The sequence below is a fragment of the Alosa sapidissima genome, chromosome 22 (genome assembly GCF_018492685.1).
Source record: "Alosa sapidissima isolate fAloSap1 chromosome 22, fAloSap1.pri, whole genome shotgun sequence".
NCBI lineage: Eukaryota > Metazoa > Chordata > Actinopteri > Clupeiformes > Clupeidae > Alosa > Alosa sapidissima.
Window position 1 is genome coordinate 4,510,545 of NC_055978.1, and position 26,193 is coordinate 4,536,737.

The 26,193-nt window shown below is 44.4% G+C and overlaps 2 protein-coding genes across 4 annotated transcripts in view; one reads left to right on the plus strand and one right to left on the minus strand.

Annotated features, from left to right (window-relative positions):
- The first annotated feature begins 422 nt into the window (after positions 1-422).
- Positions 423-10,962, plus strand: cd36 (CD36 molecule (thrombospondin receptor)). Its single transcript, XM_042078155.1, has 13 exons — positions 423-478; positions 3,936-4,099; positions 4,358-4,518; positions 6,360-6,504; positions 7,037-7,186; positions 7,285-7,376; positions 7,863-7,912; positions 8,129-8,198; positions 8,695-8,879; positions 9,162-9,280; positions 9,598-9,671; positions 9,777-9,831; positions 10,126-10,962. Exons 1-13 carry the CDS (start codon positions 430-432, stop codon positions 10,300-10,302), a joined length of 1,491 nt encoding a protein of 496 aa, XP_041934089.1. The 5' UTR covers positions 423-429; the 3' UTR covers positions 10,303-10,962.
- A 2,971-nt stretch (positions 10,963-13,933) lies between these two features.
- The window catches only part of sema3c (sema domain, immunoglobulin domain (Ig), short basic domain, secreted, (semaphorin) 3C), a 42,371-nt gene continuing 30,111 nt past the window's right edge, over positions 13,934-26,193 (minus strand). For all 3 annotated transcript variants that reach the window (XM_042078152.1, XM_042078153.1, XM_042078154.1), the window contains 11 exons: positions 25,251-25,393; positions 24,905-25,019; positions 24,327-24,396; positions 22,991-23,135; positions 22,467-22,689; positions 19,907-19,995; positions 19,183-19,224; positions 18,761-18,918; positions 17,884-17,951; positions 16,434-16,564; positions 13,934-14,873 (listed from right to left, as the gene is read on the minus strand). In XM_042078152.1, the coding sequence (XP_041934086.1) occupies positions 14,457-14,873; positions 16,434-16,564; positions 17,884-17,951; positions 18,761-18,918; positions 19,183-19,224; positions 19,907-19,995; positions 22,467-22,689; positions 22,991-23,135; positions 24,327-24,396; positions 24,905-25,019; positions 25,251-25,393 (1,601 nt within the window). In that variant the 3' untranslated portion in view covers positions 13,934-14,456. The remainder of the gene's footprint in view (positions 14,874-16,433; positions 16,565-17,883; positions 17,952-18,760; positions 18,919-19,182; positions 19,225-19,906; positions 19,996-22,466; positions 22,690-22,990; positions 23,136-24,326; positions 24,397-24,904; positions 25,020-25,250; positions 25,394-26,193) is intronic.

Sequence of the window (26,193 nt, forward strand, 5' to 3'; positions counted from 1 at the left end):
CAGTCTACTTCCAAAACTCCAAAGCTGCTTGCTGTCAGATTTGGTTCCGAGGGCACAAGTTCAGTGTATCAACAACACTCAATAACAGTGTATGTGATGTGTTAATCAATTAAATTCCCAACAATTTCACAACAGCTAGTTCTAGAGTAGGCCATTCAACTAGCCCGCTTGCTTACGATGAGACTCAGGCTGCGCAGTTGGCACCATAGACAGGTTGGCACCCGCTTCCTTATTTGGGTTTTGGGTTGCCAGGTTTTAGCCTATGACAAAACGGTTGAAATTGAAACTAAGTGATCGTGTATGTGTAGGGTGTATTTCATACACAATCTGGCAACCTGAATGGATCAATGATTTTAAAATGAAGTTTGATGGCCATGCAAATTACGGGAGTTTTCCGGGAGAAATAACAAAACGGGAGGGTGCTGGGAGATGACCATGAAATACGGGAGAAACCCGGGAAAAACGGGAGTGTTGACAGGTATGACACACACACACACACACAGACTCTCTCTATATCTATCTCTATCTCTCTCTTGGTCTAAAGGTCGTTATCACAAACATCACACAAAGGTATTGAACTGTTACAGGGGTTACAGCACAGAATGATGCATCCACAGAATTATTAAAAGGGATCAGAACCATGTAAACTGGGAACCAGAAAAAGCGTTTGAAAATGACGCATGTGCCAGATTAAGGAACAGATTGGACAGATTAAGAAAAATGACTGTAGCAACACTAAAGAGAGCACCTGATGGTGAGCTGTGAATGAGGGCCAGACTATTATCATGACAATAAACAAGTCATGTGCGGATTGTAATTTAATGGCCCTTAAAGATTATATGTAAATGTGAAGGATTTAGTGATAGAGTGAATGATTACAATAAAAAAACTACTAAGGGGAGAATGGGGTAAATTGAGCATAGGGGTAAAATGAGCCAGCCTCTTTTTGTTTTTATAGGAAACCGTAAACAAATGTTATCATGTGACAGCATTTTAAGGAAGAGCTAACTGGTACTTGTATTGCATCTATACGATGTTTAAGTTTGCCTTGTTTTTGTGACCTTATACTATATGGTTCCTTAGTGATACTAAGAGCTGAAGAGACTTTAATCAGCAAATTAATCTGAATTATTTAAGTGAATTAAATGGGCGAATCTTTGTTTTGGCCCAATTTACCCCACACCTAGGCTCACCTTACCCTACATATGAGGTAAGTTGTGCCACGAGCCCAACTCTTTTGCAGAGGGCATATCTCTTTACCCTTATAAGTTATCAAAGAGTTGTTGGTTACAGAAGTTGTAGAACACTTGTGTGAAGGTTACAAAACAAAACCTCTTCGACACATTAGAATGATGAAGAATGTAAAAAACGGCTCATCTTACCCCATTCTCCCCTACTATAGCCACTGTATCACATTTAATGTCTGCTATTCTGAAGGAAGTGAACTGAGGAGAGTGAGTGGTGTGTTTAATGTCTGTGCTATTCTGAAGGAAGTGAACTGAGGAGAGTGAGTGGTGTGTTTAATGTCTGCTATTCTGAAGGAAGTGAACTGAGGAGAGTGAGTGGTGTGTTTAATGTCTGTGCTATTCTGAAGGAAGTGAACTGAGGAGAGTGAGTGGTGTGTTTAATGTCTGTGCTATTCTGAACAAGGAAGTGAACTGAGGAGAGTGAGTGGTGTGTTTAATGTCTGTGCTGTTCTGAAGGAAGTGAACTGAGGAGAGTGAGTGGTGTGTTTAATGTCTGTGCTATTCTGAACAAGGAAGTGAACTGAGGAGAGTGAGTGGTGTGTTTAATGTCTGTGCTATTCTGAACAAGGAAGTGAACTGAGGAGAGTGAGTGGTGTGTTTAATGTCTGTGCTGTTCTGAAGGAAGTGAACTGAGGAGAGTGAGTGGTGTGTTTAATGTCTGTGCTATTCTGAAGGAAGTGAACTGAGGAGAGTGAGTGGTGTGTTTAATGTCTGTGCTATTCTGAAGGAAGTGAACTGAGGAGAGTGAGTGGTGTGTTTAATGTCTGCTATTCTGAAGGAAGTGAACTGAGGAGAGTGAGTGGTGTGTTTAATGTCTGTGCTATTCTGAAGGAAGTGAACTGAGGAGAGTGAGTGGTGTGTTTAATGTCTGTGCTATTCTGAACAAGGAAGTGAACTGAGGAGAGTGAGTGGTGTGTTTAATGTCTGTGCTATTCTGAACAAGGAAGTGAACTGAGGAGAGTGAGTGGTGTGTTTAATGTCTGTGCTATTCTGAACAAGGAAGTGAACTGAGGAGAGTGATTGGTGTGTTTAATGTCTGTGCTGTTCTGAAGGAAGTGAACTGAGGAGAGTGAGTGGTGTGTTTAATGTCTGTGCTATTCTGAAGGAAGTGAACTGAGGAGAGTGAGTGGTGTGTTTAATGTCTGTGCTATTCTGAAGGAAGTGAACTGAGGAGAGTGAGTGGTGTGTTTAATGTCTGCTATTCTGAAGGAAGTGAACTGAGGAGAGTGAGTGGTGTGTTTAATGTCTGTGCTATTCTGAAGGAAGTGAACTGAGGAGAGTGAGTGGTGTGTTTAATGTCTGTGCTATTCTGAACAAGGAAGTGAACTGAGGAGAGTGAGTGGTGTGTTTAATGTCTGTGCTATTCTGAACAAGGAAGTGAACTGAGGAGAGTGAGTGGTGTGTTTAATGTCTGTGCTGTTCTGAAGGAAGTGAACTGAGGAGAGTGAGTGGTGTGTTTAATGTCTGTGCTATTCTGAAGGAAGTGAACTGAGGAGAGTGAGTGGTGTGTTTAATGTCTGTGCTATTCTGAAGGAAGTGAACTGAGGAGAGTGAGTGGTGTGTCTAATGTCTGCTATTCTGAAGGAAGTTAACTGAGGAGAGTGAGTGGTGTGTTTAATGTCTGTGCTATTCTGAACAAGGAAGTGAACTGAGGAGAGTGAGTGGTGTGTTTAATGTCTGTGCTATTCTGAAGGAAGTGAACTGAGGAGAGTGAGTGGTGTGTTTAATGTCTGTGCTATTCTGAAGGAAGTGAACTGAGGAGAGTGAGTGGTGTGTTTAATGTCTGCTATTCTGAAGGAAGTTAACTGAGGAGAGTGAGTGGTGTGTTTAATGTCTTTGCTATTCTGAACAAGGAAGTGAACTGAGGAGAGTGAGTGGTGTGTTCTGGTCAAGGTGAAACTCGAATGGTGATATTTCTAAAAGGTGGGGCTTCTTTATTTCTCTTTATGGTCCCAACAAGTGTCCAATGCTGGGCTATCGCTACAGTCAGATTGACCGCATGTCACATGAAACCTATTGATGGACCATAACGGACAAAGTCTCATATACTAATTCCCTACTAACACATATAGGGCTCTTCCTTTCAGTTATCAAAGGTGGCAGTTCCAGAACCATAGAAAGAGAGGGTTGCCACCATGCATACGATCAAAAGTCCCCCCAAAAAACCTGCTGACTGGCTGTCACAGGAGGGTGGGGTGTATCTCTGGATGCTGCAGGGCGTAAGCTAGTAACTCATTGACTACTGACCAAGTGATTGGCCGTTTTCAGTCCCAAAACTCCCATGACTCGGAAACTCGCATGGAAAAATGCTGCCATTTTTTCCCCACGGTCTCTTATGGGAGTGCCACCACTCTGCTTTCTCTACCGCTTTGTGCAGTTCATATAAAAGGCTTGTATCTGTCCAAAGACTTACATCTGTCCATAATGCAAGATCATAGGCTATTGATACCATTTTGTTGAAAGTCTGTACATTTCCTTACAATCCAGTCATGTGATAATAAGACCCTTGATCCACACAAAGAAGTCTCTTGGCATGGTTTTTATCTCTGTGAGATAACTGATATTACTTTGGAGCAATCCTGTAAACCTCTATCCCACCTTTGACCACTGGAGTCTTCCTTACATAATTAGCGTCAGTTAATAATTGGGTGTACAGTACAGTCTCCTGTGTCTTCACCTTTTCACCAGTCTCTCTGGGTTTCCCTTGTTACGGAGGTACGCTCAACATGGGCTGCCGGTGTGATACTGTGTGTGGGCTCATCGTTGGGTCTGTGGTGGGGGCCCTGGTGGCTGTGTTTGGGGCGATACTCATGCCTGTGGGGGACAATATCATCGCGTCCACAGTGAATAAGGTACGTCAGAGTTACTGTTTTTTTTTTTACACTTGACAGTGCTGAAGGTTTCAAGTTGATAACTACCTGAAATAAGTCGGAAATAACTCGGTGCTCTGCACCAAATACACACTGTAGTTCAGGTGACCTTAGTGGTCCAGACACCTCGGTCGTCACCTGAACATTTGGTGAAAATACACATGGATCTTGTGAAGCTCTGCGTTTTAGGTCAAAGTGGGTACAGAGTATTGGTTGGTGACTTTTTGCCTTCCTCCGCAGGAAGCTGTGCTTGAGCCTGGAACGACAGCCTATGAGAACTTTGTGTCTGCTGGTAACCCTATTTACAGGCAGTTTTGGCTGTATGATGTATTAAACGCAGCAGGAGTGGTGGAATTGGGAGAGAAGCCTGAAGTGAAAGAGAGAGGACCATACACATACAGGTGACCACAGTGTTGAATTGATATTTGGGGGCGTTTATGTCTTTAACCTGACAGGACAGGAGAGAAAGTGACAGGATATTTTTTTAAGTTGGGTTATATATATAATGGAATGCAGTAAATTCAATTGAACAACATTAACTTATTAAGACATTGCTTACAAAGTACATCTTTGCATGTCTACATGTTAGTGATAGCTTTGCAGGTTGCATTTTACAGTCTGATAAGAAAAGACAGAATTCTGTCAAAGCAGCAAAACTGCTAAATGTTGCTCTAATAGCATCATATTTTTCACCAGTTTTATTTCTCAGTAACATATTTGTGACTAATTTTTATTTTATATTGGCTAATATGTCCCAATAGATGCATTAATTAATGTTTTTAGCATGTGCACAAACATTTACACATGACTGAAGTAAAAGGTTCTCTGCACAGCTGACAAGATTAAACTTTTTTATATTTTATTCTAGCCATGATATTTGGTGTAAGTAAGTTTTCAGTGAGTTCTCATGGACATAGGCCAATCAGAGGTGACATTCAAATATGTGTAATATAAACGTTTTATGATAGTCAGTTGTCTGATAGCACAATATCTTATCTAGGCTGCCTCAAAGGAGAGTTGATTGTTTTTAACAGCTTTCCAGGAAGAAAATATTTAGTCAAGCACATGTTTTGGTATCCAAATGTCTAGTCACATGAACACTTTAATTGAGCAATGGATTTTACCGTAGTTGTTACTCCTTTACTCGTTGGTCACAAACCAACTTATTTTGTTGGAATTATTCAAACATGTGCATATCAATTGAGTAATGCGTTGTGGGTAATGCCTGTGGACAACATGGGACTCGAAATATACTGTATCATTTTACACACTACACCGTTGAAGTTTTCCCAATCATGCGTCCTCTCAGTAGACAACAGTAGGACACGCTGAGGTAGTGGTCAGTCCATACAGCCAAGTATCTTAACATCTAAACCCAAAGTATATCATTTGACAGTAAATAATCATTATTATATATCTATCATCATTATTCTATATATAGAATATTATATATTTATATATAATATCATAATTATTTACATTTTTCTTGTATTGCAAGTGCATTTTAAGGTGAAATATGGCAGTTCAGGCATGTTTTAGATATTGCAGTGTAGCTTATATATCTTATGGTTGCTGTAGCTTTCCAGATTTCTTAATAGGAATGTCTCAGCTAAGTATTAGTATTAGTTAATCAGACAGGACAGTAGAGTGACAGTTAGCAAGCGGGAGAGAGAGATGGGGTGGGATCGGGAAATGACCCAGGGCCCTGCGGGCACGCGGACCTGAATATGGTAAAAACACTGTAACCAGCTGTGCCACACCATCCCCCACTCTCATACTGTTTTGTTACTTCACTGTTATTGATGCTGGGAGCTTATCTCAAATAGTCAAGGCTGTGCTGAAGTACATTAGGACAAGGCTCACAGATACTAGATAGATAGATAGATGTAATGTAGTTCTGCCTGTAATTCTGTATGCATGGTAAGGTGCTCTATGAGAGTGAGTGTCATGGTGATGGTGCAAATAAGTAAGTCCAACAGTACAACAGTGTAAGAATAAAGTCTAGAGACCAGCAAAAAATAAATATGGACATATAAGAGAATAATGTAGACAAAGTAGTATAAAAAAACGATATCAGTGCAAGAATAGGTTGAAGTAATAGGGTAGATAGATAGATAGATAGATAGATAGATAGATAGATAGATAGATACTTTATTGATCCCCAGGGGAAATTCAAGAAAAGTATGCTGAATGCTGCGTATATGCTGAGTATAATATATTATTATATATAATATAATTGCAGGACTCGTTACTTACCTAAAGAGAACATCACAGCGCATGAAAACCACACAGTGTCGTTCCTTCTGCCGGCAGGGGCCATCTTTGAGCCCTCCATGTCCGTGGGCCCAGAGGAGGATGAGGTCACTGTCCTCAACCTGGGTGTGGCTGTAAGTCTCCATCGTCATGTCGACTTCACCGCGTCAGATCAGTCCCAGTGATAACGGTAGCAAGGATCCACGGTCACATAAAACGATTTAACTGCAATCCTCCCAATCCTCTGTAGCACAGTGTCTGCACCTGTGTTATATCGATGTTATTGTCATTTAGCTCTGGTTGATTTGACGGCCTAAGAATTGTGATAGCATCCTAAAGTGTGTATAGGTGTTCATATTCCTTGTAGAAGTAGGTGCTTATTTTGTGCCCATATGCTGTTTTCCTTGTTTACCTTTATAAACTCATTCTAGGGGCTCAGACAAGAACTATGACTTAGCAAATTTCTGCACATGGTTGCCGACACAACCACATATCAGTGGAAATAAAAATGTTTATGTATATTTTGCTGCATATCTCAGATCATTCCCTCAGCTATAGGCAAAATGTTTTACAGCAGTTATCCTTCCACTCTGGACATTGCTTATTGAATACAATTGCACCATGATAAAGAACACTAAATAACTCTCTCTTTCCTTTGCTTTCCAGGGTGCTTATTCGTCTCTTGATCACGGTCTTTTGAATTTTTTGATGCAAAGCACAAATTCCTCACTCTTCCAGAGGAGGTCAGTCAAAGAAGTGTTATGGGGATACAGGGACCCCCTTCTTCTGTCATCACTAGTCGGTGTCTTTTACCCGGTGAGTACTAGTTGCACTTGCCATTGTTTTGTTCATTCTATGAAATGTGTATAAAGCAAAATATGTACTTACAAAAGAGAGCGACTTGTCTTTGTCAGTACAACGGCACCTTTGATGGGCCATACAGCATCTTCACGGGCAAGGATGACATCTCCAAAGTCTCATTAATAGACAAGTGGAACGATCAAAGGTGACTCATTTTATTTTTGCTTTTTGCTCATTTTGCTTTACATTAGCCTGGGAATACCCATACAACCTTACGGCAAATTTTGGATTTGCTCTGCAGCTCAGTCTGACCAAGAAGCCATTGAAGCCCATTTCCTAATGTCAATGTCAACGTCCAAATACAATCACTATTTTTGCATGTACGGCAATGTACGGCATGGACGTGTATTTAGTTTGAATTGAGGAAACAACTGTATTAAAAAGCTTCATTTACAAGATTGCTACACGTTTGAAACGATTTGGTAAGAGTTATACGCCCTGCTGGAAGTCATAAGTCAATTAAACTTTTTCTAGACCCACTTTCAATTGTACAGTTGTGAAGGTTTGGTTGTTCCCAGGCTATGGAAACATACAATCTGAGTGTCTTACAAAGTCATGCCTTTGCTGTACAAAGTCGCACTTTTGTTGTAAAAAGTACCTTGTCCATTAACCTGTTGTATATTTCTCACAGCACACTTTCATTCTGGGACAACCCATATTGTGATATGATCAATGGCACAGGTGAGGATAACACACTCAGTCACCTTCTGTTGATGTTTTAGTGACCGGTATGTCATGCATAGCAGTATTAGCCTTGCCTTTAGTTTTATCCCCTCAAAAGATCATTAGATCATGTAGAAGATTTCAGTGTGTTGACACAAGGAGGTCTTTCACATTTGTGTCTGCATATTGCCAGTTTGTTTACATTTAAAGTTGACTTCTCTTACCCTTTCAAAGATGCTTCGTCCTTCCCTCCTTTTTTGGATAAGAAGGAGCCTCTCTTTTTCTTCTCCTCAGACATATGCAGGTTGGTTTTTGGTAGAGTTCTCAGTGTGTATGTCGTAATCATTACATGCTGATTTTAAACGTGTATGAGAGGTTCTTGCTCACTCACAATGGCACTCCATAAATTCATAAACATACAGCTGGAGTTTCATTTCAAAAATACTTGCTAATCGAGTGATTATTAAGATACTATTAAGTTAAACCCAATAGAAACCACATAGTGTATCATCTCTGTGTTGTTTTTGTGAAACTAAATTTGTAGAACTATTTTTTTATTGATGTTATAATGTAATTTCCTCTGTGTATTAACCTCATAGCTGAAGAAATTTAGCAAAATCAATGTATAAGCCGCGGCTAATAGTAACGGTACACAACTAAAATATATAGCTAATTACAAGTTTAGGCATATAACTTGACAGCTCTTAAGTTCTTAAAAACACTGCTCAAGCTTGCACGTCTCATTTTGACCATAAGGGGTCAGGCTGTACTAATATAGTTCTGTGCTTTGTGTGTCCCAGGTCTGTCAGTGCTGTATACTCTGGAAGTCATGATTTGATGGGGATTGATGTGTACCGCTACAAGCTACCCCCACGAACCCTGGCCTCTCCCGTAGAGAACCCAGACAACATGTGCTTCTGCCGGGACGAGTTGGTCACCAGGAACTGCACCTTGGCTGGGGTGCTGGACGTCAGCTCCTGCAGAGGTGGGATGATAGATAATCAATCCATTTATCCATCAATCCATCCATCCATTATTCATTCATTCATTCGTCCGTTCATTAAAGTTTTCATTCAGCCAACCATTGTCAGTCTGTTAATCAATCAGTAAGTCAGTGTAGCAAAGATTTGGAGCAAAGATTCTAGAGCATTGCGCTCTATGATCTTTGGTTTGGAGTTAGTCCTCTTTAGGGTACAATTCTGTCCAGTGTGTCCAGGAACAGTCAGAGGTCAAATAGGTGAGAGACTTGTGGTATCGTTCTCCACAGGCTTCCCAGTCTACATCTCCCTACCTCATTTCCTGCATGGCAGCGCACACCTGTCGCAAGCAGTGCATGGCCTTAGCCCCAGTGAGGAGCACCACTTTACCTACCTGGATGTGGAGCCGGTAAGGAACCGGGGTTTGACCTTTCACGGCAAAAAGGCCATGGTGGACACACAAATACACACTCACACGCTCATGCACACACAGACAGACACAGAGACACACGGAGACATACAACCTGAGTACACAAACACAATGACTCAAACACAAACATACACACACACACACACACACACACACACACACACATAAGCATAAACACACACACACACACACACACACACACACACACACACACACACACACAGACGCACACACACACACTGTATGTGTATAAGTTACTGGCTGATTAGTTCTCCTACTGTATATCTCCTACACAGACCACTGGTTTCACCCTGCGGTTTGCCAAGAGGCTCCAAGTTAACATGATGTATGGACCCTCAACAAAGATCACGTGAGTTCAGACACCTCCCTCATAGCTCTCCCTCAGGTTCCTATGGCTCACCGCATCCACACTATACTGACAGGTCGAGCTCCTTAACTCTATCTTCTCCCACAGGGCACTGCAACATGTGAAAGACTACACCATTTTCCCAGTGGTGTGGCTCAATGAGGTGAGAGCTGTTGTGGTCATTCCTTCAAAATTTCTAAAGCATATTTGGCTAAATTCTAGTGGGGGGGTCTAACGCACTAACTCAGCAAATTTAACCATCCTAGGTTCTTTCCCAATAGATAGATTGGATACAATAGATACTGTACAGTATATTATGTGTTGAAAGTTAAGAATGTTTTTGTCTACTTGTTACTTACATGTGACGTAAGGTGATGTTGAGAAACAATGGTCAAAAAACACCTTCAGTCTCCTGTCCTCACCATCTTACTAAAGCCCCATGTCTTTGTCTTACTAGACGGCCACCGTGGATGAGGAAACAGCCGACATGTTCAAGAAGGAGCTGGTGTCTCGAATTGACCTGCTCGACAATCTCCAGATTGGACTGATGTCCGTGGGCTCGGCCATGTGTGTGCTCTGTGCAGTGGCTGCCTGCGTTGTCAAGAGAGGCCGGAAGAGGAATATAATAGCATGATGGAGATCAACCAACCAGAGAGATAAACTGATAAAGAGAATGACTGCTGTCCACAGAATGACTCTTTGAAATGTCTGTCTGACACTGTAAGCTATATTTAATTGTTTATTATAATTGCTATGTATAACAGACCATGTCAAGGAAAATGGGTTTTGTGCATTCTACAACATTATGAAGAGCTGTATAATAAGCAGGATAATGTATAGAATGCTGGTTATTATCAGGGAAATATTCCCTTAAGGGCGAAGCAAGTCCAGTTCACCCAGTCGGGACTTATATTCGCCGATAATGACCGGCGTTCTATACATTATCCCTTACTTACATGCATTAGTGGAGCTATTTGAAGGTCTAGTAATCTATCAGCAATGGGCTCTGATTTGTAAAGGAAGGATATATTTTTCCATGATTACAGTGTTATTTTATAAATTACAGAACTAATTTGTTATCACGTATTGTATGTTGGAAAATGTCAATTTAAACATATTTGCTGTAGTGTTCAACTAAAAAAAGGCTTTTTCTTATGTGCTTGTGAGTAATTTTGTTTTGTTTTTCCTGTTGTTTATTAGTATGCTGGTGCATATGTTGATGCTATTTAATACTTGAATGTTATATTAATACAGAAAAGAAATAAACAATATATGGAACTGTCTGTGAAACATATTCAAACTTCAGACCTGGTTTTATTTCATTCAGTTGTGCTGAATTTTCCCAAGGTTCCACACCTCACCTTTTCACACGAGTGTTAACGTCTTTATGACACAAGGGTCACACACACTGACTCTGACACCCGTTTCCCTCTAACATCCACTTTGGAGTCATTCTCACCAGCGGGAACACACCAGCGCTTTGTGTACTCAGCGGTGAAATGTGAAATGTATTCAGTCTCCTTTCTCTTACCTCACCTGGGCATTAAATCAAAACATGATCAAGGGAGAGAGTGAGAGAGAGAGAGAGATGGAGAAACAGAGAAAAGGGAAAAAGAAAGCCTCATTTATTATTCTGTGCATAGCAGTCGGGTTTGTTTAGTCAGAAAGCAGTGGCTTTGCCCCCACAGAAGCTTGCACTTAGAGTTTTATAGTTTTTAAATGAGGCTGGCTCGCCTCCTCCGTCTCTTTGATTCCCCCTGGCTGCCGTCTGTTCTCTGTGCTGTTGGCTCACCGGGCGGGAATCACACGGCAGCCGTTTACCCTGGATGGTGGTCTGGCGGGCCGACAGACGACTCTTACCCGACCCCTCAGCCTCACCCATCTCTGCTGACCTCTGGGGGCCTCAGTTGCCTGATAAGGTTAATGAGGTCATGCGGATGAGTCAAGCTTGTGGCGTGGGTTTGGGGCTAGTCATAAGCAGTGTGGTGCCTGTACTGTAGGAGTCCCTCTGCTTCAGAAAGGTCATGGGGGGCGATAAGCTCAAACTGCATGCCCATCATGCTTGATGTATTTGGTAATTCTAAAATATCATAGTTACGTGCAGGAGTATGAGAGCTCACTGAATGCTTGGGAGAATTGGAGTGAGTGAATGAAGTGACAGCCATTCCAGCATTTAGAGGTTGTTGCAAAATGGCTGCCTTGCTCTAGCTGATGTACTATTTATTTCCAGGACGATTTTACCTTGAGGGAGACTAATTCCTGGCTGCCTATGATATGATATCACTATATGGATTTTGTCAGCTTCCTGTGCAGCTGATGATTTTTCATTTTATTTCACTTCTGAAGGACTTTCAGTATAATATAAAATAATAATAAATGACATGCGATTATAGTTGTTGATAGAGCCTTTTAGTCCTCTTTGTAGTCTAGTCTACCTTGACACTGTAGTTGTAAGACTTCTTTTATTGAAAATGCAAAAATGTGTATCTGCAAATGTGCATTGTATCTAAACTGTATATTCAATTTCTGTGAGTTTACCGTACTCTTAACTGTATTTATTCAAGCATTCATTACATTAATAAATAGAAATACACAAATGTTCAGGGTCAAGTTTGACATATTGACATTCACTGTGAAGACAGTTTGATATGCATCAAAGGAGTCAAGATTTTGCAATCAATGACTGATGTATTTTGAAAAAATAACTTTATGATTGAAACATGACAAAATGAAATGTGCTGTGTAACTCTCTGCCAATTGCAGATACTGTCAAAACAATTTGAGAGATTATGTTAAAATTATATACACTTTACCACATTTTAATGACACACATACACTTGATATTTTACAAAAAAAATGACATAAGTTACAGCGACACAAATATTAATGAAAAAAAAAAAAACTGTACACACAACCATGGCTAACATTTTCTACATCCTCTATACCTGTTAGTCTAAACAGACGAATGGAACACAAGCAAGTAAATCACTAACAAGATGATGGCCTTCATGCTAATACACATGTGGCAGGATAGCAAAAATGTGCGTGACAAAGCGCTGTATTGAAAGGAAACATTCAGTGTTCTTATGCCACTCTTAATGCTGCGTGGTGTAAGATTCAGTTGTCCTTCAGAAATCCTTACATTAATCTCTCAGGGAAAACATTAGTTATAAACCATACGGTCGGGTCAATCCAAACAAACAGACAGCTTATATAGTTCAGTGTACCTGTGTGACACTTACATATGAACGTATTTCGTACATTAATCATGCTATCTCAGGTTTAATAAGGGAACTGATGTTTTTTTGTGTGTGACGTGTGGTATAAAGCCTGGGTCCAGCAACTGGTTTTCTATGGAAGCCTGAGGTCCAGCAAGTGAGGTGGACTGTGTCTACTTCTCCCCACAGATGTCTGTCATTACACACACACATACACACACACACACACACACACACACACACACACACTTGTCTTGGACATCTGTGGGGCATCTGATAGCTCGTGTACTTTGGCCTGTCCACCATGTTGTAATTTCCATTGGTGAGACGTTCTTGTAGGGGAACATTTGGGTCTGCCAAATCATCTGCGGTAAAGCGGAACAGCCTGTCGAGATGAAACAAGAGTTCTGTCCAAGAGCCCCTTATAAAGGCGTAAATTGTGTACTGTTCACAGTCCCTCTTGGAAGACCTATGTGTTTGTAATCTTTGTAAACTGAGTTGAATAGTTTGCGCAGAAAAAGGGAATACAAACGACCTTTATTTTTAAGATAGCCCTGTGGTTTGCTAGCAAGCTTTGCCACGGAGTGCTAAATTTCTGTAAACAATTTGTACTGTGTAATCATGTTGGACGCTTAGTTGCATTTGTTGAATGCTTGTCAAAACAGAGGAAAAACAGCTAGACTTTTCATCTAAAGCATGCAAGTACGGCATCTCAGAACAAACAATGGCACATATCTTATATGCATGGACCAACACCTTCTTTTACTTAGAGTCAATATTACTGCAGCTTGGTTTTTATAAATACCAGATCATGCTTGCTTGCTTGTAGTCTCATTCGGTATTGCTAGTCAGGAGATTTGCTGAGAGGGAAAGTCCTTTCACCCACTGCACACACGTGACCCAAGTGCAGGGTGCAGATGGTGTAACAACTGTGTGTGTGTGTGTGTGTGTGTGTGTGTGTGTGTGTGTGTGTGTGTGTGTGTGTGTGTGTGTGTGTGTGTGTGTGTGTGTGTGTGTGTGTGAGAGTGAGTGAGTGAGTGAGTGAGTGAGTGAGTGAGTGAGTGAGTGAGTGAGTGAGTGAGTGAGTGAGTGTGTGTGTGTGTGTGTGTGTGTGTGTGTGTGTGTGTGTGTGTGTGTGTGTGTGTGTGTGTGAGTGTCTGTGTTGGCATAGGTCACAGTCACTGAGTACCTCATGCACGTAAGACTACTGTAGAGGCATTGAAGGAAGCACATCTCTCTCTCTCGCTCTCTCTGTCTCTCTCTCTGTCTCTCTCTCTCTCTCTCTCTCTCTCTCTCTCTTTCTCTCTCTCTCTCTCTCTCTCTCTCTCTCTCTCTCTCTTCAGTGCCATCATGACTCCCCCAAATGTGTGGGCCCAATGCAGTCAGGGGCAGCCCGGAACATAAATGTCTAAAAGAAGTCCATTGGAGCACAACATACCCAAAGGCATACCCCAGATGCTCGGTCAGTCATTTTCTCTCCCCCCCACAACCGCTCCCTTTGTCCTCCTCCTCTACTTCTCTCTCCACCCCAACACCCCCCCTCCCTCCATCCCTTCCCCGACACCACCATCTACTCCAGGGGCAGGTGGTTCCGGCGGTTGCGGCTCTTGGTGCGGTCCAGCAGCGGCTTGAGCTTGCCCAGCTTGCCCATGTCGCCCCTGGCGACCGAGACGGAGGCCCCGGCGGGGACCAGACTCTGGAGCTGCTTGCGCTCCTTGCAGTACTGCTGCACGGCGAGCGCGTCGGCCGGCGTGAAGGCCGACACCAGGGCCTTGGGGTGCAGCGCTGCCCAGCCCCAGGGCGACTGCTGCTTGGTGGTCAGCGCGCTGACCAGCGTCTCGCTCAGCACGCGCAGGCGAAGCTTGGCCACGGTGCGCTTGAAGCCGTTCTCGGTGGTCAAGCAGTAGTAGAGGCCTTGGTCAGACGGCTGCACCGAGCGGATGAGAAGGCCGTGCTCTGTGGAGACCACGCGGTCACTTAGCTTCACCTGCAGGGAGGGAGCGAAGAGGAGGAGTGAAGGGGAAAGGGGGATGGGGAGGAATCATGAGGTTACCAAGCTGCTCTGCAGACGCTATACTGAAGTGAGAGAGTAGAAGTATGGCAGCTATGTCATAACCTAAGGCAATCATTAACATGCAGTCATTTGAACGATGACTTTACATGCTTCTCCATGGACATCGGTCAGAGCTCAGTCAAGCCTTTATACTGTATGTAATCTGTTGCAAGATTTATCCAAAGCTACAGTGAAGTTTTGATATAAAAAGGCTGATTTTGAGGGCACCACAATCCACTGACTCTTTTAAAAAAAGTTTTAAGACTTTTCTTTTTAGCAAAGCTTTTGGTCCCCTTTAGATGTTTTTTAAAACCTTTTCTTTTTTTTCCTTAAACTGCTTCACTTTTTTTGTTTTTACCTGTAGCACTTTGAGATCTACTGTATGATGAAAAGTGCATTATAAATCAAATGTATTATTATTATTATTATTATTATTATTATTATTATTTTGGTTGTTTGTCTGTTTGTACGGTATGCTTGTCAGCAGGATAACTTAAAGAACTATCAAGCCTGATGTTCATGAAACTTGACATGGGCCATGGAAGAACCTGTTTACTTTTGGAGTGAATCTAGATAACAGGCCTGGGCCTTAGCACTCTCAGACTGCCCTGGAGGGACAGCAGCCAATATCGGGAGGTGTCAGTTATCTCTAAAATGTGGGCCGCAGGGGAAGCCTCTCGTTAGCCACACTCTACGACAATGTACTAGTTGAATAAATTGTTTATTTAATTATTTGCTGTTTAGAGCCTGCCAAAGAGCAAAGACTTTTGCCATTAAGTCTTTGATTACTCCACCTAAATCCACGATCTGATGAAGGCCCCAGGCCAAAACAATATTGTTTCATAAACACATTAATGTGGAGCCAGAGTGTGCACCACTTCTCTACCAACTTCACCAAGAAACCAAGGTGCCCTCCATACCCATTCTCACCGCAGTCACATATGACATTCATGAGCCGTAAAACCCAAGTAAAAGTCAAAGCCATAAAACACACAGGTGCTTCTGCGCTCTCCGAGCATACGTTATCTCTTAACGACCCACTGTTTCCCTGGAGGGACAGCAGCCAATATCGGGAGGTGTCAGCTATCCCTAAAATGTGAGCCACAGGGGAATATCTCTCTTGTTAGCCGCACTCGACAACATCTGAAACAGTTTGGTCTGGAACGCCACCTATGACACCGCGCTTGTTAGAGGAGCACGAGCGGGCGTCTTGGGAAGGGACAGGCCTTTCACGTCCAACATCGAGGCTGTGATCTCAGCCAGATTGTTTTGACAAGGTTTGACGTGAACATCTGGGGCTTGGACGCGAAAAGATAGCATTTAATAACGCACGATAGCCCTTTTGCAACATGAAAGCCGAGCTAACGGAGGTCAAACAATGGGCGTGGAGGAGTTTTTTTTGTTGTTGTGCGATCCCTGACACAATACAGCATTAAGTGCGAAATGGAGACTGACTGAGCGATGTTGGCTGTGCGAGCGAGCCGTTTGGCTGACCTCTTTTCGCCGGTCGTTGTCTCTCTGGATGAGCCACTTGATGGAGGCCTGCGGTGACTTGGGCATGCACTCCAGGAAAGTGGTGTTGTTCCTGATCCCGTACTGGGCCAACTCCGCCGCATTTCTGTACGCTGAAAACGAAACGTCGGAGTCAGTTAGTCACTCACATACGCACACACTCACACACACACACATGTGCCGCACGCACGTGCGTGCACACACACACACTCACTCACAGACACAGACATGCATCCCCACAAACACACACACACAGACTTGGACACATGCATGGGTCTTCACACACACACACACACACACACACACACTCCTATTCAGACATAAGGGAAACCAACTGGCCTCGCTGGAATTCGCAAGCTGACATATGGCTACACTGAACAGCTGTGAGTTAGTAAGTGTGAGTATGGGCTCTGTGTATATTCATGAGTGTGTATGAATAACTCTCTCTGTGTTTGTGTGTGTGTATGTGCGTGTGTGTGTGTGTGTGTGTGTGTGTGTGTGTGTGTGTGTGTGTGTGTGTGTGTGTGTGTGTCCTGAAGAGTAGGGTCAAAGTTGACTGTGCGGACAAGTGGAGCCTGCGCCAGGCCCCTGCACCTTTCAGTGCAAACCTCAGACCTCAGGGACTTCCAGATCTGCCTTCCAGCTCCTTTAGTGGAGGTGTGTGTGTGTGCGTGTGTGTGTGCATGTACGTGCATGCGTGAGTACGTGCGTGCGTGCGTGTGTGTGTATGTGTGTGTGTGTGTGTGTGTCTGGAGGGTGGAGGGTTTTGCCTAATTATCGGCAGTGTCATCTGTTATTTCTAGTTCCAGACAAACGGGCTGTCAGTCAGCTGGATGGATGACAGTGCTAAGACTAATTAGCTGGCGCAAACCCAACATGTGCTGAGGGTCCCTGAGCGGAGCTCCATGCGGCGTACAGGAAGTGGAGTGGTGACGTGGAGAGACAGATCTGTGGGAGCGTAACGTCGTACAGAACCCAAAGGGGACAGCTGGGGTCATCCCATATGTGGAGAAGTTTCCCAGCAGGCAGTGGGGCTGGTGTGTGTGTGTGTGTGTGTGTGTGTGTGTGTGTGTGTGTGTGTGTGTGTGTTGAGCTTATTAGAGGGTCTGGATTTAATGCAGTTACACATGTACACATTCATTGGTGATGAAGAGTGGATCTAACTAAAGACAGCAGGCATAGAGCGGCTCGTTTCATCAAGCTACACGCTGCCCTTTGGCACAAGTGTAGCTGTGGATATGTAATAGAATTGATCCTGACTTGATGTAATTTCACTTGAAAGTTTAACGACAGAGGGCAAATGAGGGAGAGACAGGTCCAAAAGAACAAAAGACAGATGAAAAGAAACAGATAAAAGACAAATCAAAAAGAAGGAAAAGAAACACAAAAAAGAGTGATAGATTGGTATTGCATAAGAATGAGGAAGACCAACCCTTGAGATTGAACCCTCTGCACTGGGTTAGTGGGTTGCCGTGGATGATGTCCTGTCTCCGACTGCGCCTGAGCGTCACACAAACAACAGCACAGTAATCCATCACTGTCACATCTCAAAGAGCATTCCCTACCCTTCAAACACTGTTTTGTAATGTGGCTAACACATGATCTACAAAAGAATCTAGCTCAAAGGGAAACAGTGAATTCATTTCTTGTGGCTAGATCTCGCGTTTCTCGAGTAGCCGGTTGTGTCAACAGTGAAGAGGATGCAATTTGAGCCAGAGAAACTCCGCCACGTGAGGTGGGTTTTTCACAGTAGTTTTTCTCAGATACGAAACGGCCTTGAGACACCAAAAGCAACAGGATAAGTAAACGGTATGACGGATTCATTTCCCGCACGTTCTCCGAGGAGCAAGGCGGCTGTTCCTTAGTTCTAAACCCAAACCAAACTTGAACTGTGGTTGACTGATTTCCCCCGAGCAGCTGTTGTTGTTGAATAGCAGCAGGGGGGGTGGCGGAGAGGGCACTGAATATGAAAAATGAAGCCATTTCCCGCCAATTACAACTTGCACGGAAGCTGCCAAGAATGAAATCCATTCTTTGTCACATGCTAAAATAGGAGCAAGCTGAGTGGGCACCATGTTTTTGTCGCATTAAAGCATTCCACAGCTAACTCTGCAATGCATCAGGGTGTGCACGATACACTGCATCCTCCGCCTGTTACGCACGCAGCCTAGAACATCCTGAAACAATAGAAACCTTTAAATGTTATAGGTGATTCATCATAATCATCGTTATTTCCTGGAATCGTCTCACTAGTGCTAAGTAGCTTGATGAAATTTCCAAGGCCAGTTGGACGGTTCTGGGTGGCCTACCTTTTCCCCGTGGGGTAGAAGCGAGAACAGGTCATTCCATCCCAGGCGCAGTAGGGGTCCCTGGCCAAGCAGCAGTCGGCGCAGGCCGAGCCGTAGGCATGGCAACGGTGCAGGGACACTTGGGACACGCCATGTTCCGAGCTCACGTATAGCTGTTGCTGCAAAGCAAACAGTTCAAATGTCAGGGGGGTGACTGTTTATTTTCCTTGGCCTCAGTGAGTGACAGCAAAATGAACTTAATCACCACGGTAATTGCGGCTCCCTGCTCTATGTTGCCACTGTGTCTGTAGATTTATTTCTAGCTTTTTTTTGCTTCAACGCATTATAGGATACAGTGACTGCGATCCACACCACACCACAATTATGATTTTTCTCAAATGAAATGTAGGCGGTTCCCTGAATGGCTGACTGCTGTAACTTACCTTTTTGGATGAGATCTGCAAATTGGTCACGGCAGCTCCATTCTGGAAGAAAATAAACAAACAAGGCAAATTGGAAAATTCATCCCTGGCATGGCAAACCCTCAGACCACATAATCAACCGTGAGCCCTTCGACTGGTGGTCTGTTGTTACAGGCTCTCTGTGAAGAATGCTGATTAAGACCCTCCGAGCAATTGGTTGAGATGGACAGAATCCACAGTAGCAGACACAGAAGCCGCTGGAGTATTATGGTGAGTGGCGACGCAAAACTCCAGGTGCAAGTAGTATAGTGTATAAAAGCCAAGGAGCTCAGTCCAGGCCTTGATCACACGCAGGAGTCGTTGCCCCATTAAGATAAAGCAGCTCTTGGCGAGGATATTCTGGTATTCAGCCACAAAGCTGTTACATATCAATGAAGTTCACGCCACTCTTAACAGTCAGGCTCATCAGACTTCCAGACGGTTGATGTTGGCACACAGCACCGTATCTGCCTCAGCCTGCCGTGCCGTAGCATAGCGTGGCGTGGCGTAGCATAGCATAGCGCGGCGTGTTGTGGCGCTCTCTCCATCTCTCCCATCTGCTCCCCATGGCCCATCCTCCAACCCCACCCTGACCTGACACAAACCAGCAGCATCAGCAGAAGGCCCATGAGGCTTTGATGTGTGTGTGTGTGTGTGTGTGTGTGTGTGTGTGTGTGAGGGGGAGCAGGAATGAAGCAGCCCAGACCTTAAACACTTCCAGCTCCTCCAGAATCAGATCCTCGTCCAGGGAACCATTTGTGGGCAGGACGATCACCTTCTGTACTGTGCCTTTGTCTGAACAGAGCGGAGGATATATGGAGGGAGAGAGAGGGGGAAAGGGAGAGAAAGAGCAAGGGAGAAGAAGAAAGAAACACAGATGGAAATAAGGAATAAATAAGGAAGGAATGAACAGGCAATCAAACAGCAATGTTAAAACAGTACAAAAGACTATCTCCCTCATATAAAGAACCACAACAAAGGGCGGTGAGCTTGAAGCCATGTAAGGCTGGTTTACAATGAATGGCTGATGTGCACACACAAACTATGTGCATTTAGCTGAGTAAACGGAACTGTTTATTTCTCCTTCTCCCCCTGTCACCCTCCTTTCTCTCTCTCTCTCTCTCTCTCTCTCTCTCTCTGTTTCTCTCTTTCTCTCTCTCCTGAGTTGACACTGAGGTGACATTTTGAATGGACAATGAAAATGAGCAGTGCATTCCTTGGTCCACTCTCTCCATTTCTCTCTCGTCTTTTCCAAGGGATAAACTCTGAGGTGAACTCGCACAAACAGGGTGGCTGTTTTGTTTGTGTGCTGGGAGGGAGTGATGAAGAAGAAGAGAAAGTGAGCCGACTGAGGAAGAGGAGGGTAGTCCCGTTAAAAAGACATGGAAATCCCCTATTATATAAAAAAAAACCCCTCTCTGCTCTCCCCAAAAAACACATGAAGGAGCAAAAAAGCGTGTTGGCGTGGCGACCCACCCGACCGGCCGGTCGGCCTGGTGTTCCTGGCACGCCGCTGAGGAATCTGGGAGGAGGGGATAGAGGGATGAAGAAGGGAGCGGAGAGGTGGAGAGGAGGAGAGGAGCAAAGGGGAGCGGGGGGAGTCATAAACACAAACAGCTGTGCGGAGCGACTCCCCGTGCCATCAGCCTCCCAGCACACACACACACACACACACACACACACGTGGCCTGGCTTTGCCTCGCAGGGCCCTCGCTACGGGTTCCCGTAGTGCTCCGTTATCGCCGATTCTGCCATCAGATATCATATCGCGTCCCCTTCCCCCCTGCTTCCCAGTTCGGTCCACTCCCCGGTCCACCCCCACCTCGGCCCGTGCGTGCCTCCAGCTCATATCCGCAGCACGGGCCGCCTCCTCCATAATGGTCAGTAAGAAAGCGCACAGGGAGGGATTGCTTTAATATCGTGAGGAATAAAGTAAATCACTTCCTCTCTGCTTGAAACCAGACCTTTGCGGATGAGCGAGAAGATATTCTCTTAAGAGCCACCACTGACAAGCCAGGAAGTCTGGGGGCTTCTGAAACAATGATTGGCACATACAAAGAAGCAGTCGCTATATGTTTAAGTTAAAAAAAAAAAACAACAAAAAAATATAACAAATGATACCTTTTTTGTCTGCATTAGAACATAGCTAAGAGCATACTGTAGGGTAAATGTGAAAAACAGAGTTTAACTGTCTATTGTTGACAGATTATCTGAACACACCTAATTCAGCTGCACAAAGAGCCATTTGGGAGCTCCCAGAGCCAGCTCTCTATGGCAAGTTAAGCCAAATGATCTGGCTCACCGTGAGGAGCTGGAATTTTATACCACTAATACCTGAAGACATGCCAGGTATGTGTCAACTGATCTAAATCTTATATACTGACAAAATGCATGCTTTGCCAATTCTTTAGTCGCTGTAGACAAAGACATTTGGTGAACAAATAAAGGTAAAAGTGAGGCACTTTTACACACTTGTGGGTTAAGAGCAGAAATGAAAAAGCTTTCTGCATCTGATTCTAAAGGCCTGCACACTAAGGTTAGGATTAGGGTTAGGGTACCCCAGTGAGTCTGTATTTATCATCCAAACTTTACACAACATCTCCAAAACCTTTGCACGCATTAAAAATATACTATACAGTTTCAGGTATTTTCGGTGACTGATCGGTGAGCTCCACCCTAGAGTCGCGATATATTTATATTTTACTCTGACATTGTAAATAGCCTACTTCGCGTGGCTTGTTCCCCCCGTACCCCTGTAAATTTCGAGAATACAATTGAAATATCATATATATGTCGTATCGACTTTAATCTCAACATTTCATCTTGACATGTCCATTGTCCATCAAAACCAGTTTGGAGAGAGAGTGACCACTCCAAGTAGCTGCCACTGAATCCGGTCTCAGACTCAATCAGTTGGCCAACGACTCAACAAAATGCCTGGATGATTTGGTGAAATTGTACTTCAGAAGCGGGTTTAGCAACAACTATACTAACTAGTTTTTAATGTCGAGAATAAAGATGAAATGTTGAGATTGAAGTGAACATGATAGTTCAATTTTAGCCTATTCTCGAAATTTTAAGTTTAATGTCGACACGTCGAGATTAAAGTCGACATGATATTTTTTTCGCGAAACTTTATTCTCGAAATGTCATGGCAAAAATATGTGTGGCCCTAATACTCCTTCGTAGGTTTTGTAGGCGTGTAGTTTTTTTTACCTATTTCAGTGTGCAAAGGCCTTAACTCTTGTCGTTGCATGTGTGGTTACCTGTGCCCAGGAAGAGGACCTGGTACTGGCCATCTGCTGCGGTGACCTGGTCGACGGCGATGGAGGTGTATTTGTAGTCAGCGTGTGTTCGCACCAGCAACGGCCTCCTGCCCACGGGGTAGATGGGATTGAACATAACAGGGTGGTTCCTGACGAACGTCACCACGTCATCAGGAAACTCTTTGGTGCTCTGGACATGAGGTGTGAAAGCTCCACCAGGACACTAGAGAGAGAGAGAGAAGGAGAGAGAGAGGGAGCGAGCGAGAGAGAGAGAGGGGGGAAGAGAGGGAGAGAAAGAGCGAGAGAGAGAAAATGAAAGGGAATGAAGGAATGATTTAAACCTGTCAAAAAGTTAACACACACTTGCTCCAACTTTTTGTTATCATTGCTAATCTCCCTCTAAATCATCTACTGAGACTTGGCCCTTTCCGATACATTATAAACACCAAGTGATCTATCTGTTCTATCTGTCGTGGAAATATCAGCCAATGGTTAGGGTGTTCATCTGGGAGGCTGGAACTCACTGTGCCAGGCCTTGGGTAGGGGATGCGTCCTTGGAAAGCCACCCACTGAAAGTTGGGGCCCTCCCTGTGGGCGAACGGCCCATTGAAGACGGTCAGGATGTCGGCCATGTTGTACACGCACACGGCTGACCCTTTAAACACAGAGCTGCGGGAAGAAGAGGAGCACAACACAATATGAAGAGACGCTGTGGATGAATAAGAGAGTGTGAAGAGAGAGAGAGAGAGAAGTGAATTCAGTCTCCATCCTTCTTCACGGTTAAGCTCGATGAACACACAGCCTGGAGCATTTAAAGGGACATCCAAGTCATATAACCCAACCAGAACTACTCTCTCGCTCTCATTCTCTCTGAGGAATGGAACACCTCTCGTCTTTTCCTTGAGGGTTATGTTGCGGTGTTGGCAGGACTCTTTGCATGTTATGCGACGCTGACTCACAGAGAACCATTGTTTCCACTGAGTAAACACTGAGCACGCTAAAAAAAAAAACTAATATGGCTAAAGGAGGAGGAAGCCCAATGAATAACAAAGTTCGGAGACTCAACGCGGAGCTCACCCACTATCCCTCCAAAACCCTCTGCTTGTTTGATTTGGCGTGTGTCTGAGAGAAGAACCACGACGGTTCCCCCTTCTCAAGAGTGTGTACCAGTGGTGGAAACCAGACCCACAGACCCAATCTAAATGCAGCCACAGAACTGGCCTTTTTTTCTTTGTCTTTTTTTTCCATCCGTGCGAGCGTTCCAGTGGTGCCAACCGCATCGTTTCCGCCACCACGCCGGCTTTAGTGCGGGCGCGCGCAACGGAGAACACACAGGAACTATGGCTACGTGGAGGGGGGGGGGGGGGTGGGGGGGTCATAATTATAGCTTTGTGCGAGGGGATTCGGAGCGCCAGGCGTTGGAGACTGAATTCGTCCCTGACAAAACATGGCTCGCGTGCGTATAGGATCACGGCACATTAACTTGTGGGACTCTGTTAATGTCCTGGAAGTTCCTTCGAGAGAGACGCTGTTTACGGGCTTTGTCTCCGTCGAGCCAGGGAGAGATGTAGAAATGAGATGTAGAGCCAGGGCGTCTAGAAAGTCGAAGGCAGCGGGAGATATCAGAGTTCGCTGCGGTGTAATAAGATACTTCACATTCTCCGGGAGGTGCGTTCCGAGAAGCCCCCGATATGTTGTCCACACCTCTCCTACAGTGACTCCCCCACTCTCTCTCTCTCTCTCTCTCTCTCCCTCCCCACCTCTCTCTCGTACTCACTACTCACTCACTCAGATATTCACCCACACCCAGAGGCTTTAGGGAGTGAGGCTCTCATCATGCGGGAGCTGCAAGGGCCTTACCTTGTGGATGTGAAGACGCCAAACACAAGGAGGCCTTTGGGGTTGTCAGCCTCCAGCAAAAACACACTCTCTGGAAACGAGAACAAGCATGACGATATTTAAGCGATGTCCGTCAGTCGGCTTAACACAAGCCCTCCACCCAACACACACTTACACACACACACACACACACACACACACACACACACACGCACAGTATGAGGCTGAACATGAGGTCAATTGGATGTAGGTTAGATAGAGAGGATGGAATTCAGATGGAAACCCCTCCATCCAAATTCCAGCCTCAGAATCTGACACGTGCCAACACTCAAGGAAAACCCATTAGCTGGAAACAAGTAGAAAAAAAAAAGTTGGCCTGTAAACATCGGTAAAGCAGAAGCTTGAAAAGGCTTGAGTTATTCAACATGTTATTTGGCGTGAAGGATATGAGATGCAGCCCAAATCCAGACATGTACCAAATTACCAAGATAAGTTATCTTGGTGTTCCTGCTACGAGATGAGACACAGAGAACTCATGCAATCACTGAGAAAGGTTTCCCAAGAGGTACGGGGTAAAGAGCTGCTTATTTCCCACTCACCAAGCTCGTCAAAGTGGGTCTCCGTGCCATCTTCCTCCAGCACTGAGCACACCATCCGGGCCTTCAAGAAGGTGGTCCACTTATTTACCAGACTTCGCTGACCGCCAGTGTCATTCTGCAGCAGATAGACAAAACAATGGAGAGGGGGGGGGGGAATGAGTGACACATGAAAGTAGAGAAAATAATAGGAAAAATAAGGAAGACAAGACAAAAACAAATCAAAAACAAAATAATTAGTGGTGAGGATTCCTCTCATCTCCACTAACAAAAACAAAGCAAAAATGCAAAATAGGCACATAAAGCGTGTGTGAGTCACATCCCCATGCCCACACTGAGGCCCACTCACCGGACACACGCGCGCCACCATGGTGTGGATGCTCTTGGTGTTGCCGCTGTTGTCCGTCAGCCGCTCGCGGAAGAAGAAGTAGAGCTTGGTGTCGTTCGGGTCTGACCCGTCCGGTATCAAATGGGCATCGATAAAGATGGGCTCTTTATGACCAGCGGGAGGAATACACACCCAAAACACAAACAAAACGGGGCCTCGGTTAAGAGAAATCATAAACAGCAGTGCAGCTGGCTTGCAGGTGGCCCATTTGTTCTGGGTCTCCCTCCCAGTGAGCCACTGACTGTAGAAACCAGAAAATAAACAGCGCTGACTTGGGGGTCTAGAAGTGGAGGTCTATTCAAACTATACAAGTGATCAAGCAATAAAAAAAGAGATGAAGGATATTGCTATTGTGCCTTTTCCCTCTTTTTTTCCCTCTCCCTCCCGAACAACACATGGGGTTGATTACTGCTGGGCGTCAGGGAGAAGAGTACAGTACGAGAGTCATGACTTTCACAGCAGAGGAGGAAGAGGAAGAAGAAGAGAAATCATAAAAAGGAGGCATGATATGCGGCAATGTTTAATATCAGCTCTGTTGTTTCAGATGGACTTTTGGGGGATGGCCAGATTTATTGAGTGCATTGTTCAGTGAGCGAATGAGCTCGTCAGGCAGGTTCATTTCTCCCAGGGCTGCTTCGGGCAGATGGATCTGCCCCATTGACCCAGGTTATGCTCCACATTTCCTCCTATGGCACTTCTTCTTACTATTGACACCATGGGATATGCTCTAGGGTATCGCTTCAGGAAAGGACTTCTGAAATATGACCAGTTGTATTGTGCTGTGACAGTGTGTTGTAAATAAGTCAATAAAAGCTGGAATTTTGTGTGTGTGAGAGAGAGAGAGAGAGAGAGAGAGTGTGTGTGTGTGTGTGTGTGTGTGTGTGTGTGTGTGTGTGTGTGAGAG

Bases quoted from the DNA above. Each gene is read 5' to 3' on its own strand.
- cd36 (XM_042078155.1), top strand. From the start codon at position 430: ATGACCATGAAATACGGGAGAAACCCGGGAAAAACGGGAGTGTTGACA. The intron at 4,100-4,357 runs GTACGTCAGAGT...CTTCCTCCGCAG, and splicing joins TCGCGTCCACAGTGAATAAG to GAAGCTGTGCTTGAGCCTGG. The intron at 4,519-6,359 runs GTGACCACAGTG...ATATAATTGCAG, and splicing joins AGAGGACCATACACATACAG to GACTCGTTACTTACCTAAAG.